The sequence below is a fragment of the Microtus ochrogaster genome, unplaced genomic scaffold (assembly GCF_000317375.1).
Source record: "Microtus ochrogaster isolate Prairie Vole_2 unplaced genomic scaffold, MicOch1.0 UNK98, whole genome shotgun sequence".
NCBI classification, from domain to species: domain Eukaryota; kingdom Metazoa; phylum Chordata; class Mammalia; order Rodentia; family Cricetidae; genus Microtus; species Microtus ochrogaster.
Window position 1 is genome coordinate 481,420 of NW_004949196.1, and position 13,364 is coordinate 494,783.

At 53.1% G+C, this 13,364-nt stretch overlaps 1 protein-coding gene across 1 annotated transcript; it reads left to right on the forward strand.

The window, feature by feature from the left end:
* The first annotated feature begins 9,273 nt into the window (after positions 1 to 9,273).
* Positions 9,274 to 10,315, forward strand: LOC101987590 (galactoside 3(4)-L-fucosyltransferase-like). The gene is given in 3 exon segments (XM_013355130.2): positions 9,274 to 9,532; positions 9,535 to 10,125; positions 10,128 to 10,315. Coding segments are annotated over 3 exon segments (1,038 nt in total).
* The last annotated feature ends 3,049 nt before the right edge of the window (positions 10,316 to 13,364 follow it).

The following is a 13,364-nucleotide window of genomic DNA, read 5'->3' on the forward strand; positions in this document are numbered from 1 at the left end:
ACCCTGTTACCATGCCAACTTGGGAGGTGACGGGACTGAGGACCGCAGCTGGGCTTGCTAAGTCTCAGTAGCTGGCAGGTGGATTCCAGCTGTAAATGAGGGCTTCCGGAACATTCTGAGAGTCCAGGGAGGGGAAATTATGGCTCTCAAGAGAATGCTAATGGGGCGGCAGGGCGGATAGGGACAAATGCCAGAGTGTCTTCAGCACGTGGCATCTCCATACGTTCCCCGCGGTGCTGGGCCTGTTGCCCAGGTTGTTGACATGACATTCTAGATTTTTTTCTTTTACCCGAGTGTGGGACAGGTGTCCTAGAAAAAACAAGTCCCCCAAATAAAAGCCCTGAAAAAACCCCGTGCTTTTAACCTCTTCCTCACAGCCTAGCTCTTCTCCTTCTGGCAAAATTCTTGACGACTTTTTTTTTTTTTAACTTTTCAAACCGCCATACCTCGATTCCCCAAAACCTGCCAGAGAGAAAGGCCCCTTTGTTCTGGCCCTGCACGGTCTCTGGAATTTTTTCTGCCAGGTACCTACAAGGTCTTGTTTCTTCTCACACTCCTTGGCAAGGGGCTTTTTCTTTCTTTTTTCTTTCCCTCTACTTGACAAAAGGTGTCCTGGTGACATTTATTTTCAGAAACTGGAAATCAAGCGTGCCTGGCCCGCCTCTTCACCCACTATGAGCTGAAACTTAAGCTTCGTGAACCCGGCAGGTTTGGGGTGTCAGGGCAGGCAGACCCCGACGTGCCAGGGGCCCCAGGGTGAGGACAGGATGGGGGCGGGTGGCAAGGCCATGCCAGGTTTCTGTCACCTGGATTTTCCCGGGCTCCGGGTGCATTCCACCGCCCCCAGCCTGGAGAGAGTCAAGGAGAGGTTGAGCTCTTATGTATGTATATATAAAGACAGGGTCTTTACATTGCCCTGACTGCCCTGGAACTCAGTCTGTAGTCCAAGCTGGCCTCGAACTCACAGAGATCCTCTTGCCTCTGCCTCCTGAGCACTGGGATTAAAGGCGTGCGCCACTACTGTCCAGCCAGGCCAGTCTTAACAGTAATGCGGGAGGGGACACTGAGGCCATGTTTCTTGGCTCATGCTCACAGTGGCATAGGAAGACATGTGAAGGCCTTTCAGGTTCTCAGATGGAGAATTACTAAACCCCTCACCCCACAGATCACGCTGGCACAGACTAGGCAGGGTACTTTCTGAGAAGTTCTGGGATGACCCCCAAAGTCACATAGCTTCCAGAGACAGGTCTATACCCCAAAGTCAAGAGACCTGAGGGAAAATGGATCCAGATTTCAGACAGATCACCTGTTAGGTACTGCAGGGCTAGGAGTGTAAATGAGAATTTCTGGAATGTTCTAGAACACTCTGTGTCTGAAAGGATTGCTACTCTCAAAAATGAAGAATGCCAGGTGATGGTGGCACACGCTTGCGATCCCAGCACTCTGGAGGCAGAGGCAGGTGGATCTCTGGGAGTTAAAGCCAACCTGGTCTACAGAGTGAATTCCAGGACAGCCAGAGCTGCTACACACCGAGGGACAATGGGTTTGGATGAGCCTCAGTTTCCCCACTTTCACAGTGAACACACAGGGAAGCCAGAGGCACGTATTCATTTGGCCCAGGTGGAAAGCCAGAAGGAGCCCTGACAGCTGACAACGTGGGGGGCCAGGGTGCTCTGACAAGCCCACCAGTGACCCCAGGCCTGAGCCAGCTCCTGCATACCCTTGGCTCCTGAGCCACCCACACAGCACACCTGGCTCCCGGCGTGCAGGAGGGGCCGAGGAGGCCACGGCTGGGGCTTGCTTGAACAGCAGGGGAAGAGCAGGTCCTGGGTCCATGGGGGATGGGCATGGGTTTGAACCACAGGGTGGTGAACAGTCCCCAGCCTGGGAGCAGACCCCTCCACCGTTGCAGCCCTCCAGGTCTGGGGGATGAAGTTCCACCAGGTTTGTAAGCTGGGGCTGAGGGGAGCATTTTAGGGCCTGAGGAGACCTAAGACCCTCAGAACACATGGATGGCCCACCCCAGCCTGGAAGTTGGTCCCAGCTGGCCCTGAGCCTGGGGGAGGGACTTCCAGGGGCCCTACTCTGTACATTGGCACCTTTCACTCAGAGAGGGTCAGAGGAAGCCTCTGGGCTCACAGCACTCTGGGGAGGAATGCTGGCCCCCAGTTGCTGGACAGGTGTCCCCTGACCCCAAGGACTGGGCCTGTCATGTCAGTGGCTGGTCCCTCTGCCTCTCTCAGGTTCTTGACCACTTTGCCCAGCTGTGTGACTAAGGTGGGGGACCAGGAAGATCAGGCAGAACAAACATTTCTGTAAAGGAAACTGTACAGGTGGTGTGCAGGCATAAAGCCGCAGTGGTGTTTGTTGGATGGCGGCTTGAAGGATGTGGCAGGGTGCTCAGCGGAGAGGTGCCTCCTGCCGTCACAGGGCTAGGGCAAGCAGAACAGTGGTGGCGCATGCCTTTAATCCCAGCACTCTGGAGGTAGAGGCAGGCAGATCTCTGTGAGTTCGAGGCCAGCCTGCTCTACAAGAGCTAGTTCCAGGACAGGCTCCAAAGCTACAGAGAAACCCTGTCTCAAAAAAAAAAGGGGGGGGGGGCTAGTGGACGACTCCAGGCAGGGTGCTTACCGTCCACACCATGAGGACCTGAGTTAGAATCTCCAGAACCCACGGAGAAAGCTACACTTAGTGGTGTGTGCACCTGTAACCCAGCCCTGGGGTAGACACAGGAGGATCCCGGGGCTTGTTGACCACTGGCCCAGCTCAGGCCAGTAAGGCCCTCAGAAAACAAGACAGAACAACTAGGTGGACAGCCAAGGCTGACATCTGGTCTTCATGCGTGTGCGTGCACACACACACACACACACACACACACACACAGCTGCTGGCTCATTTCCAGTCATGCTCACACACTCATATATGCATTTGTGCACGTGCACACACATGTACACACAGGAACACAGGTTATTTCCAGGCACTCAGGCACACATACATGCATACATAGGATTTCAGATTAATTTCTAGTCATGTACACACACACACACACGTACACACATACGCACACACATGCACTCGTGTGTGCACAAACAGGGCTGCAGGGCCATTTCTAGTCCCCATGGACAGATGGCATTCTCTGGGACGGGTCAGAAAGGGCCTGATGGAACAGAGGTTATGAACCCCAAGCCTCCCTTATCTACAGTTGAGATTCAGAGTTGGGGCTCAACTAAGACCTGGGCTCAGCCTAAATTAGGAGTCAAACGATGATCAGGGCTCAGCCTGGGGTCAGAGACTCAGCCCGGGGATAAGGGTTCAGCCTAGTATTCTGGTACTGGCCTTGGGGACATCACCATTCCACCGTCCTGGTAGCCTGGCCTTCACCACCTTGCTGGGCGGCACTCAGGGGCTTCCAGCCGGCTTCCAGGCTCAGCAGGTGGGGTTTAGGAGCGTGGAAAATTCCTGCCAGCCCTGGGGCCTGCTGGATCTCACCCACTGTAGCCCACACCCCACAGTGACCTGCTGATGGATGCTTCTCGCTCCAGGGACTTTAGGGGCCCTCACACCTGGGTGCTGGTGTGTGATGCCAGCACCCCCACAATCCATCTGGCCATGGGTCAAATGAGAGAGTCTCTTTCTGCCAGAGGCAGATGGGATACCCGGAGGCCACCACATACCTCCTCTGAGGCAGAAAGGCCTGCTGGGACGGCCAAGCTCCCTTTGTGGCTTTGGGGACTTCTAGAAATCAAACATCTCCTGCTGCTATTCTTTGGGTTGGCATGCTGTGTTGAAGAACAGAGCCCAGCTCAGGCCACCTCTGTGACCAAAAGTCACAACTGCACATATAGACTACACGCCCATCTTAAATGACAAGAGCCCTTTGGCCTCCACTGGCTCATTGCATTCATGCTGGGCGGTGGTGGTGCACGCCTTTTATCCCAGCACTCGGGAGGCAAAAGCAAATGGATCTTTGTGAGTTCGAGGCCAGCCTGGTCTACAGAGTGAGTTCCAGGACAGCCAGCACTACACAGAGAAACCCTGCCTGTCTCAAAAATGAACAAACAAGCAACAATTATCAACAACAAACCCCAGATAAGTAAATAATTCATTTTATTCTGTGAAATATGATCGAGTATTTCCCAGCCCTTCTGTCTTATCCTCCTTAGCCCAGGCAGAAAAAGCAGGCTGAGCCATCCTATGCCCAGGGAACTCAGAAAACTGGAAGGACAGGGGAATTATAGGCTGAGGAGGTTTCCTGGAAGAGGTACCTACCCACGGAGACTGCAGAGTCCAAAGCTCACCCATCCAGTGCCTGACCATGGGCCTATGTCACCGTGACATTAAGACTGACAGCTCAGAAATCATGCCCAGAAGTCAGACTAATCCAGCCAGAGAGAGGGCAAGAGAACTGTCACTTCCTTCAGCAAACCAAGTCCTGGGACCCCACCCACCTGGCACGGTGAGACTCGGGGTGACACAAAGAGGAGCAACTCGGTAGAGTGGAGATTTCCACCAGTGGTTCCTGTCCCTGGAGAAGACAGATTCTTATTAAAAAACCAACCATCCAGAACATGTCTCCATCCACCAGGAGAGGGAAAAAGTTTTCCCGGATAGCCAGAGCTCGTGGAAGGAGACACTGGTTTTACAGTCACAAGTACGTGACCTTCCTGTGCCAGAGCCCCTGCCTCTGCCAGGGTCAGCCACTGACACCACAAGCCTCATAGGATAAAAGGGCAGATTATTGAATCTACTCTGAAAAGAAAAAGGGAGGATATAGGTACAATAGGACAAAAAGACAGATTACAGAATCTACTTTTATTTTATTTATTTATTATGTATACAATATTCTGTCTGTGTGTATGTCTGCAGGCCAGAAGAGGGCACCAGACCCCATTACAGATGGTTGTGAGCCACCATGTGGTTGCCGGGAACTGAACTCAGGACCTTTGGAAGAGCAGGCAATGCTCTTAACCTCTGAGACATCTCTCCAGCCCCCCAGAATCTACTTTTAAAAAGCAACTACTAGTAGTTTTAAATGTTCTACATTGGATTGGACTTTTGTATATTGTATACAAATTTTGTATATTGTTACAAATTTGAGATTAATTTTGTTAGAACATACTGTACACACATTTCTACTCTTGTTCAAGGTGTTATACCTATGCAACTAATTCAACAATGTAATGCAAATTTCTAGACCTTGAAAATTATTATTACAAACTGTTTAGGGTAATAAGGAAATACAGGGTTAGTAATTAGTCACCTAGTATAATTGAACTTATGGTCACATTTAGGTATGCTTTCAAGGACAAACAAATATATATTTTAGATAGGCAAGTCATCTTCAAATGCTTCAGAGATCTACAGAATATGGCATTTAAGATGTTTTAATAACCTATGTTCTCTTTTGTGACTATGAGACATGTCTGCTCCTGGCAGCACCAACCTACTTCAGAGAAAATAACGGGCATCGAAGAAACTCCATGGGGAGTTTACTTTCTTTGTGGCAAAAGTAAATCACTAGGGGCTGTAGAGATGGCTCAGAGGTTAAGAGCACTGACTGCTCTTCCAGAGGTCCTGAGTTCAATTCCCAGCAACCACATGGTGGCTCACAGCCCAGCTATAATGAGATCTGGTGCCCTCTTCTGGCATGCAAGCATACATGGAAGGAATGTTGTACACATAATAAGTAAATCTTATTTAAAAAAAAGTAAATCACTAAGCAAGAAAATGCCCTTGCCTTAACTGCTGACGGTATACTGTCCTAATAGGGCAAGCAGGACACAGAAGAAAGTGACTACCAAATATTGTCAAGACAAGGAGGGACAGTCCTTCAGAATGTCCTGCTTCACAGAAAAGTCTATCAGATATGCTAGGCCTGTAGAGCGAAGATGGATGCCAAGATGGAACCTTGGGTGTGTGTCCAGGCAGCCAGCTGATTCTGTCATTTCTCACATTTTTTGGAGGTCACTTGCTTGCACCTTCTGCTTACTCAGTTTGTGTTCATTTGTATTTTAATAAGTAAAGCTTACCTGAAGTTCAGAGAGTAAAACAGCCACACTGATCAGCCTTACAGACCAGGCACCTCGGGAGTGGTAGCTCAGAGGCTGACTCTTAGCCAAGCAACCTGGACCAATGATAGAGGTTGGACCTTAAACTTAGAGCACCGTTTATCTGGAAGCTGTGGACTGGGTCATAAAGAAAACAATTGTAATACACTTCCTCCTTCCTTTCTTTCGGATCATCATTATTCTGAGAAGGATCCTGCGCTGATCAGGTCTGGGCTGAGGCTGCCTCCTGCTCCAGGTAAGGCCATTTGGGAAGACCATTTCACCTAGCCCATTCGGGAGCACTTCTCTCGGGAGAAACCTCTTTAGCCTGTCCTTCCTCTCATCTACCCTTAACTGGCTTACATTTTATTCCCAGTAAAGCCGGGGCTAGCCCAGGACTGATGGCCCAGAGCCAGCAGTTCATACCTACGGGCAGGGGCTTAGCAGTGGCGGGGATCTGGGTTTGTGGAGCAGGAAGCGGGTCCTTGACTTTCCAAGGACAGAGTCAGAGGAGTTTAAACCTCATGCTGACCCAGGGCTGGTCTGGAAGTCATATCATCCACGGGCCATCCCGGCCCTTGCCCTGTTTGTTCTCACATGACAAAGAAGGGACGATCCCAGACGTGGGCTGTGTCCATTTGTGTCTTAAGTTGTTGCCGTTGTTTTTATTTTCTTTCTGAGGGTCTCACATAGCCCAGGCTGGCCTCAAACTCCTTACGTAACCAAGGATGACCCTAACTCTTGATTGTTCTGCCTCTATCTCCACCATGCTTGTTTTGGGGGACAGAACCCAGGGCTCCCTGTGCTGGGTGAGCACTGCCCACAATCCCTACCCCTCATTCTCTGTTTTGTTTGGTCCGAGATGGGGTCCAGGTTAGCCCGAATGCTCCACTTTCCTGCCTCAGTGTCTGGAGTGAGTGCTGGGATCATGAGTGTGTTGCCATGCCAGGGTGCGAATTTACGGCGATCTCCCCCCACACTGTTGGTTTTTCGAGACAGGGTTTCTCTGTGTAGCCCTGGCTGTCCTGGAGCTCACTCTGTAGACCAGGCTGGCCTTGATCGAACTCACTGAAGCCCACCTGCCTCTGCCTCCTGAGTGCTTGGATTAAAGGCGTGCACCACCACCGCCTGGCGTTTCTACTGACACAGGAAGTCACCCTCCTTTGTCCTCTTCAGGTCGCTGTGTAAGTCATCACTGCCTGTCCCTTAGGGCTGCCCACACCAGAACCATGTGACACTGGCGTAAAAACCAAACATTGTAATCTGAGGCACATAATCTCTCAGAGTAAAAAACAGCAAAGACTTGAGGGGACCCACCCAAACTCAAGGCTGGGCCAACTTGTCACCTACTTTCTTTCCAGACACCTTGCTGGGGCCCAGATGGGAACATCACCCACCCACCTGCCAGGGTTTACAGCGCACAAACCTCCAAATTATATGTGGCAGGAAATGTAAACAAGATCACTATGGGATGGAGCACCCCCCAGGACCCCATAGTGAGGGGTTGGGGCGTGGTCAGGGGTGAAGCCCCCATCAAGAAGCCCCCAGTGAGGGGTTGGGGCATGGTCAAGGTGGAGCCCCAGCTAAAATCTCCCAGTGAGGAGCTAGGGGTGTGGTCAGGGGGGAGCACCGCTTAGAATCCCCCAGTGAGGGGCTGGGGGCATGGTTGGGGTGGAGGCCCGCCTAGAATCCCCCAGTGAGGGGCTGGGGTGTGGCCATGGTGGAGCCCCTTCCTAGAATCCCCCCAGTGAGGGGCTGGGGTGGGGCCAGGGTGGAGCCCCTACCAAGAATCCCCAGTGAGGGGCTGGGGCATGGTCAGGGATATTTTACAATTTGTGTTGTGTGCTTGTGAGTGCAGTGCCTGAAGAGGCCAGCAGGGGGCTCTGGGTCTCCTGGAGCTGGAGCTACAGGTGGTTGTGAGCTGCCTGCTGTGTGGGTCCTGGGAATGGAACCTGGCTTGTCAACAAAAGCAGCCTATGCTTGTAACAGCTCAGAAATCTCCAGTTCTAAGTATCAATATTTACAGGATCTGTAATGCAGGCAGGGAGGAACAGCACAGCACCCAAGCAGGCCAAAATAGGGAGATCGCCATGGGTTTGACGAACCCTGGGATACATGAGGCCTTATCAGAAAAATCAAAAAAATAAAGGCTGGGGAGCTGGCTGAGTCTATAAAGTACTTGCCACCCTGAAATTAGGACCTGAATTCAAATCCCCCGTGCTTATATAAAAAAGCCAGTATACACCTCAAATCCCAAGGCTGGGGAGGTGGAGAGGATCGCTGGGGTCCCAATCAGGTGAACCATCAGGACTCCGCCTCCCATCCAAGTACTAAGTATTAACTGGGCCCAACCCTGCTTAGCTTCCGAGATCAGACGAGATCAGGCACGTTCAGGGTGGTATGGCTAAAGACGACTCCGTCTCTAAATAGAAGTCAGGAAACAATTGAGGAAGATGTCTGACAGGGACCTATGCAGCCCCCGACAGCCACGCTGAAAGGGCTCTGTGCTTCCCTCGTTAGAAAGCACCTATAGACCCGAACTGTCTGTGGATTGGGGTGACAACTGATAAGTGGGGGGCAGTTGGGGTAGAGGAATGCCATTCTCTGAGCCTCAGTTTCCCCTTTTGTTAGACGGACTGTTCCAGGGTGCATAGGTCAGAGACAGTACGTCTCTGAGAGCAGAGGTCTCTGAAGAGCATCATCTCCTGGGTCAATGAATGTGGGACCCTCTTCCACAGCCTCAAGCCTTACCAACTCACCCTTCCAGCCAGAATCCTAGAACCGAAACTAGAGATGTCTGTGAGATTTTCTGTTCGGGTCTAACTTCCCTGAAACTGGAGAAGAAACTGGGAAAACGTGGAACCCAGGTGGGAGCAGAGTAGAGAGAGGGTCATTTCTCCAGAATTAAGAAGGAGGGGGACCCACGGGGGTAAGACCTTGGGTTTCTGGATTTTTGCTGTGTCATTGTTTGAGTTCTGTCTTCTGACATAGAGGGAATGCTAACAGCATCTATCAAGACTTAGTTGGGCATAAGGGCACATGCCTGTCATCCCAGCACTTGGAAGATGGAGGCCAGAGAGCCAGGCATTAACGTCATACTTGACGACTGAGCTATTATAGGCCAGCGTGGGCTACATGAGACCCTTTTGAAAATGTCTAATGACCATGAATAATAACATTGGGCCTCACGTTCCTATCCTTCCCTCTCTTCCCAGGTCCCCAGGCCATGGATATGCCCCGAGCAGTAAAGGCGCAGTGTCCCTGGCGCCCATGCCTCGTCGGCCTGCTGCTGCAGCTCCTCTTTGCTCTGGGTTTCTTCTCCTACACCCGAGTGTCCTATGACCGACCTGGTCGCTCCCCGGGACCAGCCTACACCCCGACTCCTCCTGCCCCCAGACCCCTCCTCATCTTACTGTGGACATGGCCCTGCTACACACCAGTGGCTCTGTCGCCCTGTTCCAAGATTCTCCCAGGCACCGTCAACTGCCAGCTGACGAGGTCATCATCCACCACCGCGAAGTCAGCGCCAACCCCGGGTCACAGCTGCCACCTCAGCCGAGACCACCAGGCCAGCGCTGGGTGTGGTTCAGCATGGAGTCGCCCAGCCAGTGCAGCCATCTGTCAGCCCTGGATGGTTACTTCAACCTCACCATGTCCTATCACAGTGACTCTGACATCTTCACGCCCTATGGCTGGCTGGAGCCGTGGCCAGAGCCTCCAGGCCAAATCCAGGTCAACCTGTCTGCCAAGACTGACCTAGTGGCCTGGGCTGTGTCCAACTGGAACTCCAAGTCGGCCCGGGTGCAGTACTATGAGAACCTTAAGAGTCACCTCCGTGTCGATGTGTATGGTCAAGGACATAAACCGCTTCCCCAAGACAACGTGACAGAGACACTGGCCAGATACAAATTTTACCTGGCGTTTGAAAACTCCCTCCATCCAGATTACATCACAGAGAAGCTGTGGAGGAATGCTCTGGAAGCCTGGGCCGTGCCTGTGGTCCTGGGGCCCAGCAGGAAGAACTATGAACGGTTTCTGCCCCCTGACGCCTTCATCCATGTGGATGACTTCAAGAGCCCAGGGACCTGGCTCGGTACCTGCAGGAGCTGGACAGGGATAGCCTGAGCTACCAGCGTTACTTTTGCTGGAGGAAGATGCTCAGGCCTCGCTTGGGGAGCATGGCCCTGGCCTTCTGCAAGGCATGCAGGCAGCTGCAATGGGACCAGAAGTACCAGACGGTCCCCAGTGTGGCCTCTTGGTTCCACTGAGGTGGCTGGCCAAAGTCCTGCAGGCAATGTCCAACCCAAAGTCACTGTCTGTAGCACCTACGTGACAGACACCCCCCTTTACCTGGGACCCCTTAATGGGCACCTTAGCTTCTCAGAACCTTGATTCTGGGGTCTTCATCTGGAACTTTGTCCACTGTGGGTGTGGGTAGCTAGAAGCCTGAGCCATAGGAAGAGAACCTGCTGCTGACACACTCCGCTCCAGGCCACGACTTCCCAGGTCCCTCCCACTCGTGGGTAGGGGGTCTGCCTCAATTGTTTGCTGTGTTTATGAAGCAGCTATCCCTGCGGCGGCTGTGGGTGTGGAACGGACACAGCATCTACATGAGACCTTATTCTATGAGTCTCACTCAGGGTGGGAGTTGGTGTGATCAGGAGCCTCAGCCCTGTGGGTGGCCCTGTGTGGCTCCTCAGCCTGGGTGCAGAGCTGAGGCTGTGGAGACACTCTGTTTACGTTTCCATCTCCGGTAGGTTCCACCCTGCTCTGTGGCTGGCATGCTAGAAGTGGGTGGGAGACAGGACGCCAAGGTCCCCGCGGGCCTGGGTGGGAGCTGCTTCCCTGAGCACAGGCACACACACCCACCTGGGCAAGGGAGCCTTGGGGAGCACAGCTTTGGACTCCCAGACCAACTCTGAGACTCCATAGTCTGACCACACTGGGGAAACTGAGGCCAGGAACAATCACTACCAGTTACTGGGTTCCACGGCGCATGGTGGATCTGGCCTTTCAGCCACCACTGGCCGATTCAGATGAAACGGAATGGGAAATCCATCTCCTCACTCCTGGTGTCTCCGGAAGCTGGGGTGCTGGACAGAGCTCTGGGGCAGGTGTCTGAGTCTAACCTTGGTTCTGGGGTCTTCATCTAGAACTTTTTCTCCAACGGAGAACACCCATGGGCTGGGGCCAGCACCATGTCCTGCAGGGCAGCAGGAGGTCTTGCTGAAAATATCTGGGTAAAGAGGGGTGCCCCTTGGAGCCCCCACTCTGGAGCATGGGGCTGAGGTGCATCTTCATCCCACTGACCACTGGGGAACCTGGACAGGGACAGAATTCCCTGAACGCCAACCTGAGAGTCTGTAGATGCCAGGGTCATAGCAAGCTGGGATCAAAGTGTCCTCACCCTTTGTGGTACCCACAGAACTGGATCTCTGGGAACACAATACTGCTTGGCACCCTTCAGGCCTTCCAAGGGTCAATGTGACACCAAGGCAAAGACACCTGCACCCCAGCGCATGGTACCCCTGTCCTTCCACACCCAGCCAAGGTTTTAGGGTACAGGATCTGGGTCCTTGGGGACCCAGCTGTGCCCAGTAGATGCCAGCTTGGATTGGATGAGGGCTGACACCATCCCAAACCTGTCCCCTGCCGGTGGAAGGAGACAGTCAGTGCCATGGGGAGCCAGTCCAGTGTAGGGGTCCGGGGTGCACTCAGACAGCGGCAGAACGGTCCTGGTCTCCACTCGTGGGCCCCAACCCGTATCTGTCACAAGTGGCTCGAATGAGCATAGGAAAGGACGACATCACTGACCCCTCAACTTATTTTCTCTGTAAGGGTTTGGTTCAAGAGTCTCGGGTGAGTCTAGAACTCGAGACATGGCCAAGCTTGGTCTCGAACCCCTGATCCTTGAGCGCCTCCCGAATGCTTAGATGACAGGCCTGGGCAAGCCCACCCCGGTGCCACTGCACCCAGCCTCAGCCTTCGCTGTCCTCTGCCTGTGTGGTCTCTAGCGTGTGCAATCCGCGCATGCACGCATGCCAGTCCCTGCTGGGGTAGAAGCCAATGGCGTTGCCCTTGGGGAACAGGGTCTCTGGCTGAACCTGGTGTGCTCTCCTTCCGGGATGCTGGGTTTCCGGGAGCTCCCCAGTCCCCGGATCCTGTCATACCCAGGTCCCTGGCCTCCTGCAGCTTTTCACGTGGGCCCTTAAGATCCAAGTCAGGTCCTTGTGCTTGCAAAGCAGACGCGGCACGCACTGGAACACCGTCCCAGCCTTCTGGTCTCCCTTTTCTCCCAGGACACTAGTAAGCCTCCCACTTCCGCCATCGGGCGAAGCCTGCAGGCAAGCGCAGATGGGTATGGTGGCACTGTCTGCCACGTCCAGGAAGGAAACCCACACGCACGTGGACGTGGGCGTGCACGTGCCCTTAGGGCCATGCCTAGACCCCTGTCCCCAGTCGGCTCTTCACCCTCCCATCCCGGATGTTGACCTCCCTGCATCTGGGCCCCAGTGTGGCTGCCATTGCCCCTGCCCTCTCTCCAGATTCGTCTAGTTGGGCTCAGTGTGCCCGCTCTAGGAGGGAATGCCTTTTTCACTTTTGTAGAAATAAAAGGACCCAGTAGCACGTGTCTCTCACCCTAACACTTGAAAATCTGAGGCAGGAGAATTGGGGGAAGTTTGCCAAGGGCAGTTTGGAATGGAGCGACCTTTTGTGCTTTGTTTTTAATCCTCCAAAAAAGGTTGAGTCAGGCGGATCTCTGTGAGCTCAAGTCCAGCTGGGTCTACACAGTGAGTTCCAGGTCAGTCGAGCTACAAAAATAAAGAAACCCCGTTTTAAAAAAGAAGACATGTGGGGCCTCCAGGTGGCTCAGTGGGCCAAGACACTTAAGGCAGGGTTTCTCTGTGTAGCCCTGGCTAACTTGGAACTCTCTCTGTAGTCCAGGCTGGCCTCTAACTCAGAGATCCGCCTGCCTCTGCCTCCCGAGTGCTGGCAGTAGAGGTGTGACAGTGTGCCAGCACACCAACACTTGCTGAAGTCTAGCCTTGACTACTGACAGATACCATGTGCCTTAGGTGTTGCTGTAACAACACCATGGCCATAGCAACTCATAAAAACAAACATGTAGTTGGGGCTGGTTTACAGTTCAGAGACCGAGTCCATTGTCATGGTGATGAAGGGACACATGGTGATGCACCAGCAGAAGTGCTACTGGCGCCGGCACTGAGAGACAGAAAAGGCAAGTGCGTGCCTGTGTGTGTGTGTGTGTGTGTGTGTGTGTGTGTGTGTGTGTGAGAGAGAGAGAGAGAGAGAGAG